The sequence below is a fragment of the Somniosus microcephalus genome, chromosome 13, assembly GCF_052327205.1.
Source record: "Somniosus microcephalus isolate GS21.2 chromosome 13, FLI_Smic_1.0, whole genome shotgun sequence".
Classification (NCBI taxonomy): Eukaryota; Metazoa; Chordata; class Chondrichthyes; order Squaliformes; family Somniosidae; genus Somniosus; species Somniosus microcephalus.
The window spans coordinates 10,077,974-10,095,788 of NC_140999.1; the positions used below are offsets into that span (position 1 = coordinate 10,077,974).

A 17,815-nucleotide genomic window follows, 5' to 3' on the forward strand; every position below is an offset into this window, starting at 1 on the left:
CCCTAACCTGCTCGCTTCCCTCTGGCCACGCTCTGTGTGGAGGTGCGCGTGCGCTGTGCAGCGCGAGCGCGAATGAAGCGCGAGGAGCTTGCAGTGAGCCCAGCCAGCCTTTACCAAGATGGCTGGCCGCTGGTTCGGAATCGGGCCCAGCCGGTGGGGGGGTGGGAGGAGCTTGCCACAAAACAATTGCCTAGGGTCCAGCATGGCTGGCAACAGACGCCCAGGCTTCGGGGCCTACCTGCAAAAACGGGCAAAGGTAGGAAAGTTAATGAGATTAGAGAAAAAGATTTAGAAAGTAATTAACTTAAGAAAACAATGTGTGTTTTAAAAGCAACTTTTTTTTTTGAAGACGCAGAAAGCGGGAAAAAGAAATGAAATGAAAAGTTTGGAATCAAGATGGCGGCGACTCACCTCGGTTCAGAACGATAAGGCCCGCCCACACACGCACCGATTGGTCGACCGCCAGGTCACCGAAGCGTAGGATTGGTCAATCGTCCCGTCACTCGACTCTAGGAGGGCCCGCCCGCACGCGCCAGGAACCCGCCCCCGCCACGCAGCGATTGGTCGACCGTCGGGTTGCTCGACCGTACGATTGGTTGACCTCGACGTCACTCAATGCTAATGAGCAGATAATGAGCGGAATTTTGAACGTTTTTTGGATACCGCGGGCACAATTTTTGTCTCACCGAAATGTAAATATGCTTACGACCGTTCTGGAATCGTAAGCTTTCTTTTGATGTAACACACGTGTAGGTACGCTCTATAACTTTTGATTGTATAGCCGGACAGAGAGACAGAAAGACAGACAGAGCGACATACCGTTTTATATATATATAATACAATATAATAATAATGTGCTGCTGCTGGGGTGGGTGAAGGGAATCTCTTTCAACGTAATAATTTTATACATCTCTACTTGGCAGTAGCCAGCCCAATTTTGTACACGCAAGAACAGTCAAATGTAATATTTGCCAAGTCCATCTCTAACTGGCTGCCTTTCATTTCACGAGATATCATAATTCCAGTTCTCGGTTAACTGTGAATACACATGTCTACTCACATGCACTTCCAGCAGGGGACACTAGATAACAATCAGGAGCAGTAACTCCATCGTCCCCTCCCTAATCTAGGAGTGCTGAAGCCAATTGGACCATCCCTACTGCTTCCCCAGTTGAACATAAGAAATAGGAGCAGGAGTCGGCCATTTGGCCCCTTGAGCCTGCTCCGCCATTCAATAAGATCATGGCTGATCTTCTACCTCAACTCCACTTTCCTGCACTATCCCCATATCCCTTAATATCCAAAAATCTATCAATCTCTGTCTTGAATATGCTCAACGACTGAGCCTCCACAGCCCTCTGGGGCAGAGAATTCCAAAGATTCACCACCCTCAGTGAAGAAATTCCTCCTCATCTCAGTCCCAAATGGCCGACACCTTATCGTGTGACTGTGATCCCTGGTTCTAGACTCTCCAGCCAGGGGAAACATCCTCCCTGCATCTACCCAGTCAAGCCCTGTAAGAATTTTGTATGTTTCAATGAGATCACCTCTCATTCTTCTAAACTCTAGAGAATATAGGCCCAGTCTACTCAATCTCTCCTCATAGGACAATTCCCCCATCCCAGGAACCAGTCTGGTGAACCTTCGTTGCACTCCCTCTATGGCAGGTATATCCTTCCTTAGGTAAGGAGACCAAAACTGTACACAATACTCGAGGTGTGGTCTCAACAGGGCCCTGTATAATTGCAGTAAGGCGTCTTTACTCTAATACTCAAATCCTCTTGTAATAAAGGCCAACATACCATTTGCTTTCCTAGTCGCTTGCTGTACCTGCATGTTAACTTTATGATTCGTGTACAAGGACACCCAAGTCCCTCTGAACACCAACATTTCCCAATCGCTCACCAGTTAAAAAAAACTCTGCTTTTCTATTTTTCCTACCGAAGTGGATAACTTCACATTTCTCCACATTATATTCCATTTGCCATGTTCTTGCCCACTCACTTAGCCTGTCTATATCCCCTTGAAGCCTCCTTGCATCCTCCTCACAACTTACATTCCCACCCAGCTTTGTATCATCAGCAAACTTGGATATATTACATTTGGTCCCCTCATCCAAATCATTGATACAGACTATGAATAGCTGAGGCCCAAGCACTGATCCTTGCGGAATCCTACTAATTACAACCTGTCAACCAGAAAATGACCTGTTTATTCCTACTCTCTGTTTTCTGTCCGTTAACCAATCCTCAATCCATGCTAGTATTTAACCCCCAATCCCATGAGCCCCAATTTTGTTTAATAACCTCTTGTGTGGCACCTTATCGAATGTCTTCTGAAAATCCAAATACACCACATCCACTGGTTCCCCCATATCTATTCTGCTAGTTACAACCTCAAAAAACTCTTACAGATTCGTCAAACACGATTTCCCTTTCATAAATCCGTGTTGACTCTGCCCAATCCTATTATTATTTTCTAATGCCCTGTTACCACGTCTTTAATAATAGATTCTCGCATTTTCCCTATTACTGATGTCAGGCTAACTGGTCTGTAATTACCCGTTTTCTCTCTCCCTCCTTTCTTAAATAGTGGGGTTACATTTTCTACCTTCCAATCCACGGGAACCATTCTAGAATCTATGGAATTTTGGAAAATTACAACCAATGCATCCACTATCTCTATAGTCACCTCTTTCAAAACCTTAGGATGTAGGCCATCAAGTCCAGGGGATTTATCGGCTTTCAGTCCCATTAATTTCTCCAGTACTATTTTTTTACTAATACTAATTTCTTTCAGTTCTTCATTCTCGCTAGACCTTTGGTTCTCCACTATTTCCGGGAAGTTTTTTGCATCTTCTTCCGTGAAGACAGACACTGGGGGAGGGGGGGGGGGGATTTTAACTCGGGTGCGGGATGGTGTCGTGTTATCCGAATTTCGTGTTTCCCCACACGAATCTAAATGGATGTGGGAGATTGATGCAATTTTAACTGAATTGGCCAATTGATTTCCAACGTGTGGGAAGCCTTTGCAAATGGGTTTTTCATGACTGAAAGTCCCCTCCGATGATGTCATCATTGCTGCTGCATTTAAGGTCCACAGCAAGCCTTGGTTCTTCTACAGACTGTCAAGCTTCTTGACTGTGCAGTGTGAGGGAGCTGCAGCAAATATGACAAGCAGGAGGGCCAGATCAGCTTCTCGCTTTGACGAGGTGGCACTGCAGGCATTAGTGGATGGGGCTAGGGCCAACAGGGAGGTGCTCTTCCCTTCATCAGGGAGGAAGTGGCCTCCCACTCAGACCAAGGCAGTGTGGATGCAGGTGGCTGAGGAGGTCAACTCCTTGGGAGTCACCCGCAGAACTTGGATACAGTGCAGGAAAAGATTTCATGACCTTCAGTGCACTGGAAAAGTGAGTATGAATTTCCCATCACCCTCAATCTGATCCCCATTGCCTTTCCTCACCAGCACTCAGCTTTAGCAATCTCTTCCTCCACATCCCACTTGACACTGACATCCATGCACCCTTACCCATTCCCTCTCTCTCTATGCTCACATTCACGTAACTATTCGACCATGCAGCCCTCACACTCCCTATCACTCTGATGCTTTGAGCACAACTGACAACACACAGGGAGGGCCCTTGGTCTTGCAACCTCACTCCATCTTTGTCTCCTTCTAAGTATCTATGCTATGCAATCTCTACACTCACTCCTTCATTCTCACTCAACCTCCACTTGTCTCCCTCATTGCAGGAAAAGAGAGCTCACAACAAGAAAGCGCGAGCCAGGACAGGAGGAGGGACAGCCTCAATAGCCCCCCTGACCCCCTGGGAGGAGGCCGTCCTGGAAATTATGGGAATAGAGGATGATTCGCGCGTGGGGGACGGACAGACGGGTGTAACACAGCAAGCTGGTGACAAAAAAGTTTCCCATCTCTCTCTGACATTGCATGAGTCGCTGATAATGATTGTGAAGCTCTAATAGATGGACTTATGAGCATCTGCAATATGCAATGCGCATGTAACCTTGGCATCACATCTTTGACTCTTTCCTTTACTCCCCCACAGGACCATCACAAGCATCCGTCCCCCCTAGCCAGGAAGAGGCTGAGCAGCCAGACTCCTCAGAGGAAGCTGCAACATCTGAGGGCGCAGCATCAGCCGAATTTAGCGCACCCAGCACCAGCGCAGACACTCACACCTCGGTGGGACCTTCGGGACATAGAGTAGTGCTGTCACCTGGTGTATCACAGCTCACAAGTGAGCATCAGCAGATTGTGGAGACAGGGACAGCAGTGGAGAGTCCTAGTCGGAGGGCGCAGGACTCTGCCAGCTCGGCTCAGCAGCATGTCGACCCTCTGCCTCTGGGTCCATCCACAAGATCAGAGGTGATGGAACTCCAGGCACAGATGCAGGAGTCTCTGGCAGGTTTTGTCTCTAGGGTCGCTGCGAGTGTGGAGCAAATGGAGGAGTCCATAGCGAACATGAGCAGAACCTTTGTGGAGTCATTGGCGCATGAACGCATCACCACGGAAAGGATGGCTACCTCTGTGAAAAGGATTGCTACCGCCGTGGTAAGGCTGGCTACCGTAGAGGAGAGGATGGCTACGGCCATGGAGCAGCTTAGTCGCTAGGGTATGGAAAACATGGTCATTGTTCAGAATAGAATGACATCTCTTGAGGAGCGATGGGCATCTACTGAACAGAGAAACCAGACCTTCATGGAAGTCCTTCTGAGTAGGACTGCCATTGCAGATACGGGTCCCCATGGCCCCCCTGATGTGCAGCAAGGGGCTCTCCAGCCACTTCCAGGTGCTGGCTCCTTCTGGCCTGTGCAGCTTCAGGTGGGTGAGCAGCAGCCTGGCGCTCCTGCTGCTGTTGCTCCTGGTTCTGCTGCTGCCGCGGCTGGTGCTCGAGCTCCTCTAATGCCCAGATGGGAAGGAAATAAATGGCTCCCATGCTTCTGGTATATGCCTCCGTTGAGGAAGCGCTGAGTGAAGGTAGCGAGAGGAATTTCCCAGGAGGTCACACTGGAGATGGGTGTCAGGCTGCAACCTTCCACAGGTTTGGTTAAGCCTTCTAAAAGTTGCCCCAGACCTGAGACCACTAAGTCCTGCCACCTGCAAATCTTGGCTGATCAAATCTCCTCTCTAATGGTTGACCTGCAGTTGATAGTCAGCAATCCAATCGTGCTCCAGCCAGGTTTCACATTCGGGTTTCCCACCAAGCGTGTTTCATGTGGGAAAAGGGTTAAATTTGCAAGGGCCTTTCAAAATAGGATTATATAAAGGCCATTTAGTGGTTGTTAAGGGCCCTAACGACCAGTCCCGCCTGTTGGATGCGGGACGGAGTCGGGACCATCAGACACGACTGAGTTAAAATTGCTCAGTCGGGAACCAGGCCGGGGGGGTCCCGCCCGCCAGTTTTTGCGATTTTAACCCCCCACACAACTCCCAGCCCGCCTCCACGGCTCAATGAAAATCGAGCCCAAAGTATTTGTTTAATTTCCCTGCCATTTCATTATTCCCCATTATAATTTGTCCTGTCTCAGCCTGTAAGGGACCCTCATTTACTTTCGCTAATCTTTTCCTTTTTACATACCTATAGAAGCTTTTACAGTCTGTTTTTATGGCTGTTGCTAGTTTACTCTCATATTCTATTTTCCCTTTCTTTATCAATTTCTTGGTCCTCCTTTGCTGAATTCTAAAATCCTCCCAATCCTCAGACTTACTACTCTTTTTGCCATCATTATATGCCTCTTCCTTTGATCTAATACTATCTTTAACTTCTCTTGTTAGATCAGCTAATGGCAGAGGCCAAGGATTGAACTTGGTCTGTATTACCCAGGTACTTAAAAGACAGACTCCCCGTTATATAGCGCCTTTCACGACTTTGACATCCCAAAGCACTTTACAGCCAATTAAGTACTTGTAGTCACTGTTATAATGTAGAAAACACATCAGCCAATTTGTGCACAGTAAGCTCCCACAAACAGCAATGAAATAAATGGCCAGATAATCTGTTTTTGGTGGTCATGGTTGATGGAGAAATGTTGGCCAGGACATTGGGAGAACTCCCCTGCACTTCTTTGAAAACTGCCATGGGATCTTTTACATCCACTGTAACCAGCTAAGCCATCAGCATAGTCTGAGCTTTCTATTTCAACTTAAACCGATTGATGTTAGAAGATTTTTTTTTTTTCTCCCAAATTGGCCATTGGGTCTTTATCTGGTTTTTCGCCTCTCCCGGGAGATCACATGGGTTCAGGTGGATGCAGAGTGATAGAAGATTTGAGGTTAGGATCAGATCAGCCATGATCTTATTGAATGGCGGAGCAGGCTCGAGGGGCCGATTGGCCTACTCCTGCTCCTATTTCTTATGTTCTTATGCAATTGAATGTGCTGTGACGTCCTTATGCCACTGGGATTTTCATTGCATGCTGCTCTGTATACATTAGGTTTTCTTCTGGCGTGGACAAAAGGGTTAAATTTGCAAAATTCTGCAGTTAAAATGGCAGTCGAATTGAACGACTGCCAGAGTCCAGTCTGGCAGTCGTTCAATTTTCCCCTTCTTGGAAAATTTCCATAATTAGGATTCGTAGAAGTACATTTGAGAATAATCTTTTGCAGAGACGGAAGAAGCTGAATTTGAAATAATTTGCATGATTCAATGGGTGGGATCCACCGTCTAGTTCAAAACACACACTGTTCAGAGTTTGAGAGTTACATGTCATTAACTGGCTCCAGACTCCAGACTGTTATGTGCTACGCCTGCAGGGCTTTGATTTAAATAGGCAAATTAAAGTACAGAACCTCAGGAGTCAGGCAGTAGGGTTTAAGTAAATGTTAAAAAGTAAAACAGAAGCTAAATTAAAAAACACATTGCTCTATGATAGCTAAAAATATTACTATGAAGAACATTTCTGGAGTCTAGGGTAAACATTAATCTCTTGTATTATGTGACTGGCACTGACCCAAGCAAAGAAACAATGACTCCTTCATGCAAAAGCTGCAGAAAACTGGAGTTAACATTTGAAGAGATGCAGTGTACATGAAAGCTGGGCTACAGCTGAGGCAGAAATGCAACATGTGCAAGACTTGAGTGTGCAAAAATGCAGCATGTACTGGAAGTGCACTGCCTAAAGGATGGTGGAAGCAGATTCAATAGTAACTTTCAAAAAGGAATTGTGTGTATATACTTGAAAAGGAAAAATTTGCTGGACTATTGGGAAAGAGCAGGGCAGTGGGACTAATTGGATAGCTCTTTCAAAGAGCCGGCATAGACATGATGGGCCGAGTGGCCTCTCCAGTGCGGTATGTTTCTATGATTCTAAGTCAGGGTTCAGTTTGTGTCCAGAAATGCAATGCACCTGGAAGTTAATTCAAACATCTATCCACTCTGCCTGCCATTCTCTCACATACCTTTCCAGTCTACTGATTCGCTCTGGCAAGGCTTGGAAGCTAAGCAGAGCCAGGCCTGGTTAGTACCTGGAGGGGTGACCATCAGGGAAGACCAGGTGCAGAAGGTCACGGAAGGAGCCCCGAGGAGGGGCGGTTGGTGAGAAAGTCACGGAAGGAGCCCCGGGAGGGGCGGTTGGTGAGAAAGTCACGGAAGGAGCCCCGGGAGGGGCGGCTGGTGAGAAAGTCACGGAAGGAGCCCCGAGGAGGGGCGGTCGGTGAGAAGGTCACGGAAGGAGCCCCGGGAGGGGCGGTTGGTGAGAAAGTCACGGAAGGAGCCCCGAGGAGGGGCGGTTGGTGAGAAAATCACGGAAGGAGCCCCGGGAGGGGCGGCTGGTGAGCAGGCCCGGGCGTTGGGCTGAAGATTGTCGGACAGGAGGAATGGTGGAAATGGAATGGCGGCGCGCACAGACGCAGCGGCTTTGCTTCTCCCAGGACGGTGCTATTTACGTTTAATGTTAATGTTATTTGTACTGGACTCATGGGAGCTTGCAAGATCACATTTCGTTGTGCATTGTACAATGACAATAAAGTTGAATTATTATTATTATTATTATGATGCAGAAATGCAACATGTACTGGGGTGGGATTCAACCTATGTGGAAAAGTATAATAGTGTAGAAGCTGAGATTCAGTCTGTGAAGAAATACAGTATGAAATAAAAAGACTTGCATTTTTGTAGCGCCTTTCACGACCACCAGACGTCCCAAAGCACTTTACAGCCAATGAAGTACTTTTGAAGTGTAGTAATGTAGGAAATGTGGCAGCAAATTTGCACACAGCAAGCTCCCACAAACAGCAATGTGATAATGACCAGGTAATCTGTTTAGTGATGTTAGTTGAGGGATAAATATTGGGCCAGGACACTGGGGAGAACTCCCCTGCTCTTCTTTGAAATAGTGCCATGTGATCTTTTACGTCCGCCTGAGCGCGCAGATGGGGCCTCGGTTTAACGTCTCATCCGAAAGACAGCACCTCCAACAGCGCAGCACTCCCTCAGTACTGCACTGGCGTGTCGGCCTAGATTTTTGTGCCCAAGTTTGCATAGAAACTGGAATTCAGTTTGCATACAAAACAAGCGAGTGTCCCAATGGCTCAGCTGATGTTCAATGCAAACTGTGGAACTGTGAGCCATGCAGACAAGGGAAGTTCCACGTTCCAGCCTCAGTATGTGCTGAGTAAGGGTGCTACTATTGGCCTCCAGACTTTGGGAGTGAAAATTAGCCAGAGTTACCATATCTGAACCGCTCATCAACTAAGTTGGTGTCATTAGTAAAGACGGGGGAGATTGTAGCAGAAACAAAATTAATGCAGTGTGTAAAATAATCACCCATTCCAATGCGATAATGCTTAAGCAGTAGCTCAATGGTTCTATAAGTTCATCCAGTGAGTAGCTGAGCCAGTTTGATCCTTCACCTCTGCTGAGTTAGCTGATCTCAATCAGGGTGGTAGCAGTGGCTCTACAACTGACTTTTATTTAGACAGAATAATAATAAAAAATCAGCCTGGATTATTCGTTTGATCATTATACAGCGTCTCTTAATTGGAAGTGCACGTGCAGATCTCGGGCGAGGACAGGATCGAGCTCTGCTGTGATGTTGTCCATAGTTGAAGTTGTCTGCTTGACCTATTGTCAAGATAGACACATGAAGAATGACCACTGGGCAAAATACTAGAGGGTATATGCCCATGAAGCAGCATCCCAGCAGAGTCAATGCCTTCAGGGGAGGAGGAGGAAGGATTGTTAAGAGACAAAAAAAAACGAACCAATTTTACTCTCTCGTATAACTCATCTCATCTGGATTCTTTTAATGTGCCCTAATCCATCCCACAGATCCTTCCTGCCCTCTTTAAACCATCTCACCTTGATTCTCTCAATGCCTGCCTCAATCCTCAGCTGTTCCACCAGTTTCCGTGCTTGTGCTATATTGTTAGTTGTTGACATTGTCTGCCATCTATTCTAGGCCAAGGCCAAAGCGAGGATGCTGTAAGAGGAACAAAACACAGAATATCAATTTTTTATAGGAGACTCAAAACATCAAAACTTCCAATACTTGATACAATTTTGTGTTTCAAGTCCAACTATCCTTTTATTGAAAGAATTCCTTGAATCCAAAAATTGTCAAAATGCCAGCGTTGCAGTAGTTTAATGATTATTTTGTTCAACTTAATCCTATTTTTCCACAGAAGTCCTTGTGATCCTAAAGAATTCCTCTCAGGCTCTTCGCTAGCCCATCATGTTGGTTAAAAAGCTTTCCGTGCTACATTCACACTGCTGTGAAGTCCTGTATGAAATGTTCACTTCAATCAATACGACATCTTTTACATCCAGGAAGCCAGGTTGGACAAGGCCACAGACAGCATAGCTCAATATGGTCAGAAAAGGTAGCCAACACCCTTTCCTCTCTTCCACCCGAGATGAAGAGTTCATTCCCTTATTTGACATTCCCCCTAAAGAAAACAGTGGCATTCCTTCTACCAGCTTGAGGATGAACTGAACAAAAGCATTTGCAATAGTTTGTGTTGGGCATCTGATTTAAATGTAGATGCTCACCCCACAATCTAATCTATTGGGCCAGCCAAGCATTTCTGTATCTAAAGATAGTGTTAAAGATTGCACTGTTTTACTTTATTTGGAATGTTCTACAAGCTGAGGAAAATTCTATACCATTCATAAACCATACAAGAAAGACTTGTATTTATATAGTGCCTTTCACGACCATCGGATATCCCAAAGCACTTTACAGCCAATGAAAAGTTTTGATACAAACACATATACTTTTAAAAGCTGCAAAGTATATTCAGTAACCAGAAGGTTTGTAAATAAACCAATGTCTTCTATAAGGTATTTAAATGCAACAAAGTGATAACGTACCTGCTTTTATAGTGGCGCTATTTTAATTCAGATTCCAAGGGAACAGTAATTTTGAGCCAGCTCTTGGTGTTTACACTGCTAAATTCAGCTCCCTTTTCCTGGCAGCAACCCTGTAGAGCCAGTTTTCATAGGTCTACAAGTCTGCCACTCCAATAAGGGAGCCACATTTAGTAGTGCAAATGCTGCGAGCATCAAAACCAGTGTCCCAAGATCCAAGTTAAATATGTACCAATGTAAAAGCAGCTGGTAACAAGCCTCTCTCCTCCTTCCCCACAAACGTGAAGCCTTACATTGGGCTAAAATAACAGGAAGGTTTAAGGGTGGGTGTGGTACAGCAATGTTATGAAGCAGCAAAATGGAGTGCCATGTGGTGGCAAAATGCATCCTCAATCCTCCACTCTGCTGAACTCACAATCTGAGAGGTACTGCTGTGGAAGAGATGAAAAAAATAAACCAGAGGCTTGATTATCCTTGAGCTGTTGTTGTGACCTCCTGGAAGCCAACTTAGAGCAGCAATTGTCGAGGCCTGGACTGGCCATCTTGGCAAAAGTCAGTGTGTAGCCTGAGGAGACCAAAGGGGCTGGGGAATAAACAGAGGACTTCAGATTGTAATGGGACATCTCGCTAAAAGGTTTCACATATAAAGAAATTAATGTATGCTATTAAATTGGGTGCAGTGTAGCACTTGATCTAGTACTAAACAATTAAAGATGAAGATTGCCAATATGTGCTCTCCATTCAAAGAGGTTTGGTAGTATATCAAAAAATTGCATTTTTAAACAGCGTTCATGTCACTGAGAATTGGGCCTTCATATTATTGTATCTTGTGCATAAATACTACTGCAACTGGCTTACAGAACGAACAGTCACACTGACACTACTGTTAACTATGGCAGCCTCAGTTGCTCTGAGCTGTTCCAAAACCAGAGGAAAAAACATAGCAGAGCCGATTTGATTTTTTAACAAAATGTGCTGGGCATGTTACCCTACAATTCAGTTTGCACTGTCATTTTTCTTAAAGAAATATTCTAGGATAAACCTCTACAATGGACTCATCCCGAGTATTTATGCAAAAAACGCCCTGCATCAGAGGAAAAGCTGTTGAATCGCAAGGTCTTGGTTACCAGTTATATTTTATTGCTTCCACTGGAGCAGCACAGATGCTGGAGCTGCAGCTGGGGACCTTGGCCAAATGACCACTGTTCATTTGTGAGCCTTGTGGCAGGCTGTTTATCAAATCATACTGCATAGTAGGAGGCCATTCTGCCCATCGTGCCTGAGCTGGCTCTTTGGTAGAGCAATCCAATTAGTCCCACTGCCCTGCTCTTTCCCATGCCCCTGCAAATGTTTCCTTTTCAGGGGATAGCATCACAGCAAAGTCTGAGCTCTCAGCTCAAATCTAAGCTCTCACCTTCGATCGAACACACGTGTATTCTTCAGAATGGGGCCACAGGACAGCTATCAGGAGCAAGAAACTTGGCTAATCTTTCCCTGCGGTGTGAAGGCCAAATGTACTCTACCCCAGCTGACATCAGTTAACGCAGCACCTGCCAGGGATACAGCTTCCTTACCTGAACTTTTTTTCAAATTAAATAAATGAAAGGTATTTTTAGTTGAAGACAAGTCTTCTGTGTCCTTTAAAAATAGTATTTTACAATTTTTTTGTGAATGAATGGGATAATACTCCTGGATTTGAAAGCTACTTGTTTAAAAAAATTGAGTTACATAAAAATACACCTGTCTTGATATCGGGGAAGAGAAAAGGCTGCAGCTGGCTGTTAATACTTTCATCTGCAGCCTTTTTTAAATGCATGGGCAGATTTTAAATAGAGTGCCCATATGTGTTATGGACTAACTCTTGCCAATAAAAACAAAAAACAAAAAAGACATTCACGTGACTTAGCAAAATGTACTAAACACACAAATCTAGGTCAGCGCTTAAAGTGTACAGTCATATTTTAGTATTTCAGTAAACATGTTTTTTTCCCCTAAGTTCCAAAGAATCCCAGATGTTTTTATTATACTTTCATTTGAAAGAGAACAGATATTAGCTGATCTCAGCCAGGGGCATTTATTTTCATTTGAAAGAGAACAGATATTAACTGATCTCAGCCAGGGGGGGGGAGAAAGAAAGCAAGCAAGCAAAGAAAGAAAGCAGCAGCCAATTTGCGCACAGCAAGCTCCCACAAAATAGTGCCATGGGATCTTATGTCCACCTGAAAGAGCAGACGGGATCTCGGTTTAACGTCTCATCCAAAAGACGGCACCTCCGACAGTGTAGCACTCCCTCAGTAATTGAACCCACAATCTTCTGACTCAGATGCGAGGGTGCTACCCACTGAGCCACAGCTGAAGACGCACCAATCTGTGTCACCGGTCCTTTGTGTGGGGGTGGAAAAGAAAATGAGCCATGGTCCCATCCTGATGACTAGTGACCCCAACTGGAAAGCATACCTGCATGAATGTCAGGTTAGAACAGGATCAAGCTCAGATGAGATGCCCGCCACAGTCAAACAGCTGCTGATTGTTAATGTCTTGGCTTACACATGAGAAATGGCCACTTGGGCAAGCTCTATGGAAGAGTACCTCAACAGTTAATGTTTTCAGAGAGGTAATTGAGAGAGGTTAGTAGCTTTTAAAGCTAAAATACAAATTAAAAACCTTTGGGGGAATTTCAAGCTATAATTTCCACTTACAAATCTTAAGAACTATAAAGAAAGGAGAAAATGCAACTAGAATATACTGCCTCTTTTGAGGTTTCCAATATGATCAAAACTAGTCTCTAACAAGTGGGATTTAAAGATTTAGGCTGTTGGTGAATAATGTTTATTTATTTCAAGTCACTAAAGAAAGAACTTGCATTTTTATAGCGCCTTACATGACCTTATTACTTCCCAAAGCATTTTACAGCCAATGAAATACTGTGGAAGTGTAGTCACTGTTGTAATGTAGGCAAATGCAGCAGCCAATTTATGCACAGCAAGCTCCCACAAATGCCAGATTTTCAGGGTTAAATGTTGGCCAGGACACTGGGGGAGGGGGAGGGGAGGAACTCCCCTTCTCTTTGAATATTTTTTATGTCCACCCGAAGGGGCAGAATGGGTCTCTGTTTAACTCACAACCTTCGGACTCAGAATGCCATCACTGCACCAAGGCTGACACGAACAGCCTTGCTCTCATCAGTATTGCAGCCTGTGTAGGGTTAAGACCAGAAAGTTCTCATGTCAAAAGCAGGCTGAAAGTTGTAAAATTTAGGTCTGGCAAGTGCAGTAATCACTGCGATAAAAGCCTATGAAGTGCGCCTTTCTTTATAGATCATTTAAAGCTATGACAAACCTAATATAATTTCCAAGCGCTGTATTGAAAACTAAAATGGTTGATTATAAATGGCTTTTGCATCCAAGGTCAACAATGTTTTAATCAAGAAGAAGTTAAATTAGAGGCCATCTTTGAAGGGGAAGGAGTATTTTAAATGCTAATTCAGTGATCAGCACCCCAGATAAGAAGTGCTGTTTGCAATTGGTATGCCAATAACGCAAGTAGGGATGGTAATCCAGCATCCGAAATTGGCTGCTTAAAGCATAATCATTTGTTTACGTCTGTCTTGAGGAAATGAAGCCATTGCAAATAGTGGTTTGGATTGGCATTGCTGTCATGGAACACTATTGTTACGCAGATGGCTATACCCCCTGTAATAATAAAACATGATTCGCAATACCATCTTCAAAGAAATTGCATGAATTTCGAAAGGGAAAATATGCTTTTTAAGCGCTCTTTAGTCTTATGTTGACCAATCCACTACAGATAGCTGGATCAAGTTCCATTAGCAGCACTTAAGTACCCATAAGCTGTCACTTTTCAAGAGTTTGCTGGGAAAAGTTGGAAGAACTAAAAACTCAACAGTCAGTAGAGTTATATATAGGATATCTTCCTACACGTGAAGAGCACTGCGTAAATGCTAGCTGTTGTAATTTGCAGACTTGTGCCCGATGGCATCTGGGCTTTTTTTTGCTTCTATAAATCATTTTATTTGTAAATATATCTGGACAGTAGTTTAGTTTCTACAAAGTGGGCTAACAGTGTGATATTCTCTATCAATCCATTTAAGAGGAGGCATAGTGGGCATTCTGTGTGTTCTTCATAAGCAACTTACCACAATTGGGGTTGATTCTTAGTCCCGGGTCATGCAGCAGAGAATAAGAGACGCGGTTGGCTTATGGAAACTGTTGCAATGCCGTTAACGAGAAAATGGTTTTGGTAAAAGCCTGAACTGTACCATATCTCAACATTTGTCTCAAGTCAAGTGCTGTACATATTTTATGTACTTTTATATGTGAAAATATGTCGTTTCCCCCTCAATTTTTCTCACTACTTTTCCTGAAAACAGGTGGGGAGCAAAATTTCAACAGGAGGGCAGGATCAGTGCGTGGGAGGCCCAAAGTGAGCAGCACATCGGAAGTTCAGAAGCAAGTAACTCCTGGCTGATTTTAATACTCCTGCTCCCCATAGAATCTTACCAAAGAAGAAAAAAAATACTTACCTTACCTGCATCCCACTAGGTTTCTCTGGCAGGTTTGACACTGGGTGGGCCTCCCCCCGCCGATTCATCGTAAAAATCACATCACAGCGGTGATATCACCTGGACGCCACTTTTAGATTTAAATTATTCCCCTGCTTGCCTGCAGCGCGAGCTTCCAGCTGACTTCAAAGTCGGCAACGATAAGATGTTGCCGGGCAGAAACTGTGAGATCTCCGGCCAGTAAGTGGATGATCCTAACCTCTCCCACACACCGTTCCTGCTCTTCTACCCCATTCAGTTTCTTACTTTCTAAGATGTAGGTAAAGTTTCTATTTTTCCGACCAACGTGCATCACCTCACATTTATTTATGTTAAAGTTAATTTGCCACTTAAGTGTCCAGTCTGCAAGATTTCTGATGTCTTGCATTATGTTGCATTCTTCCTCAGGGTTAGTTATACCCCCTAGTTTCATATCATCTGTCAACTTTAATATTGAGTTACTTGTTCCCAAGCCAGAATCACCCAAGGTTGTTGGAGACGCAATTTAAAAATATAAAAGTTATATACAGTAATGGAGTTCTGAACATGGCAACAGTACTGGTGAGCCTGCACAATATTTAACATATTTTACAAACTTGGATAAAAACTTTATATTGGAGAAGTTAATTGGAGCCCACCCATGTGTCTGGCACACCTAGTTAAGAACACAGATGCGGCCGGACCTGCTGTGATTTCCAGCAAAAAAAAAGTTTTTTTTGTCTGTTTTTTGTTTTTCATACAGACCCCAGCATCTGCAACATTTGACCCCTTGTGACCCCACCTCATTGTTCTTTGATGTAATGTTTTCCTGACTGACCTGTTTGGACACCATTCACACCATTGATCGCTGTGATTATCTCTCTGCCGAGGTGTGATAAATGGCAGTTAGAAAGATTACCTGTAATCATCTGGCATTATTCTCTGACTATATAAGCTGTGTCTTTATGCATCTCTCCGCTTCACCTGATGAAGGAGCAGCGCTCCGAAAGCTTGTGATTTCAAATAAAACTGTTGGACTATAACCTGGTGTTGTGTGACTTCTTACATTTGTCCACCCCAGTCCAACTCCGGTATCTCCACACCAAGAAAATGCATGCATGCCAGTGGTTGAGTGTCATTACATCTTATCATTTAGTCACTTAACAGGTTTTGTTTTTAAATTTAAATGCAATTTCATTGAATGCAAAGGATGCATTTACAAAATATGCGCTATTTTTGTACAGCTTGCAGATGCATTGCTGTACTCTACAAATTTTTTCTATGCAGATCAACTACTCTACAAAATAGATTGCAGTTAGCTGCCCCGATGGCACACTTGATAAGTCCACTACCCAGTGTGGACTGAGCCATCAATACCAGAAGATCTCAGTTTCCACCCCTAGTCTGTGCTGGACTATCTAATCTCCGCTAGGAAATGCCTTGGCTGGGAAGGATATTTTCTAAAGCAGCTATGGTGCTTACTCCTTATTACCATCCAATGACTCTTGCTCGAAAGTGTGGAAAATGGGTACGGACAGAAATCAAGGCTCAGCTGTGATGCCCTCTATGGCGGAATACCCCATGATCATTCACTGCCTAGTCTCACCTGTAAAGAAAGCCACTTGGGCAAGCTACTGGAAGGTAACCAGCACAATCAAAATTGTAATCTATGATAAGACAACTCCTTCAGAAGACAATAGAGGAGAAAATTGAGGGCTTTAAAACAAAAAATCACAAATAGGTTTTAGCAGTGGACCAGTGAATTTTGAAGCAAAATATAATAAAACAAGACATTGAAAAGTGGTTCTCTTCCTCATAACAATTAATGATGGAAAATTGCCCTTAACAGGCAGTATACACCCACCATGCTGAAATGTGTTTTTCTTGTTTTTCCCTGGGATTTTACAACAAGTTAAAACGAGTGCAGGTATTTTTTCTTAGAAGAGGAGTTAAGGTGTGTAAATTCAGTGTTTTAGCAATCAACCACAGCCCAGATATGACACAGCAGAGCACCCTGGTCTGGTAGCTACAGACATTGCTTGGAGTAGCGCTTTAGTGGTGTACTCTTCAAGGAAATGGGGGGGGGGGGGGGGAAACAACGTTCAGGAAAGATCCCTGAAACTTGCAGGGGAAAAAAAGTTAAGAGGCAGAGTTGAGGGGATTTTACTTTGCATTTAGTCCTAGCTATAACTGATCGAGGAGTTCTTGATCCTGGGGAGTGGGACTAATTGGAAAACTCTTTCAAAGAGCCGGCGCAGGCGCAATGGGCCGAATGCCTCCTTCTGTGCTGCAAGATTCTATTCTATGTTCCATTCCCAGCATTGACATCTTCCACCTCGCTGAGCACACACTCCGCCACTGGCTAACCACCCAAACAAAGTGACAACATTCAAATTACAAGAATGAAAACCCTAGACTTTCTAAACTATTGTATTTATATCTGCAGCAAACCTGCAGCAATAAAGCAAGTAGAGCAAAACAATAAACAGGACAAAAAGGAAAACAAGATTAAAAGTAATGATAAACTGGTCTAAATGGTACTGTTGTGAGTAAATAAGCCAGGTCAGGTTCTATAGCGAGTTGTCACGAATGATACTGTGGTTTCGAGCTATGAAACAGATGGAAATAGGGAGGGTAACTTGTCTGGGCCAGCAAAAACAAAGACAAGAACTGGGTGGGAAAGAGCAGAACGGCTAAAATTATCTTCCAAGTAAAGCGGGAAGGTGGGTGTAGAAACCATGAATAGCGAGAGCCAGTTCCCTATATACATTAACTAGCTTTGTATTTAGAATAACTATTAACACTGGCTCCAAAAACACTTCACCTGAACAATATACATAAACAATGCAAGTGTTTTGCTTTCTCCACCCCTCCCCTCAAAAGTCAATGCACTAATGTGAAGTGCTAACATTGTATTCTTCACTTGACTGGGTTTCAGCCTTGAAAAT

The 17,815-nt window shown here is 44.1% G+C and overlaps 1 protein-coding gene across 8 annotated transcripts in view; it reads right to left on the reverse strand.

The window, feature by feature from the left end:
* gng7 (guanine nucleotide binding protein (G protein), gamma 7) overlaps nucleotides 1–17,815 on the reverse strand; it is a 211,419-nt gene that overhangs the window by 22,314 nt on the left and 171,290 nt on the right. For all 8 annotated transcript variants that reach the window (XM_086004480.1, XM_086004482.1, XM_086004477.1 and 5 more), the window contains one exon: nucleotides 9,320–9,440. In XM_086004480.1, coding sequence (XP_085860606.1) covers nucleotides 9,320–9,400 — 81 coding nt within the window. In that variant the 5' untranslated portion in view covers nucleotides 9,401–9,440. The remainder of the gene's footprint in view (nucleotides 1–9,319; nucleotides 9,441–17,815) is intronic.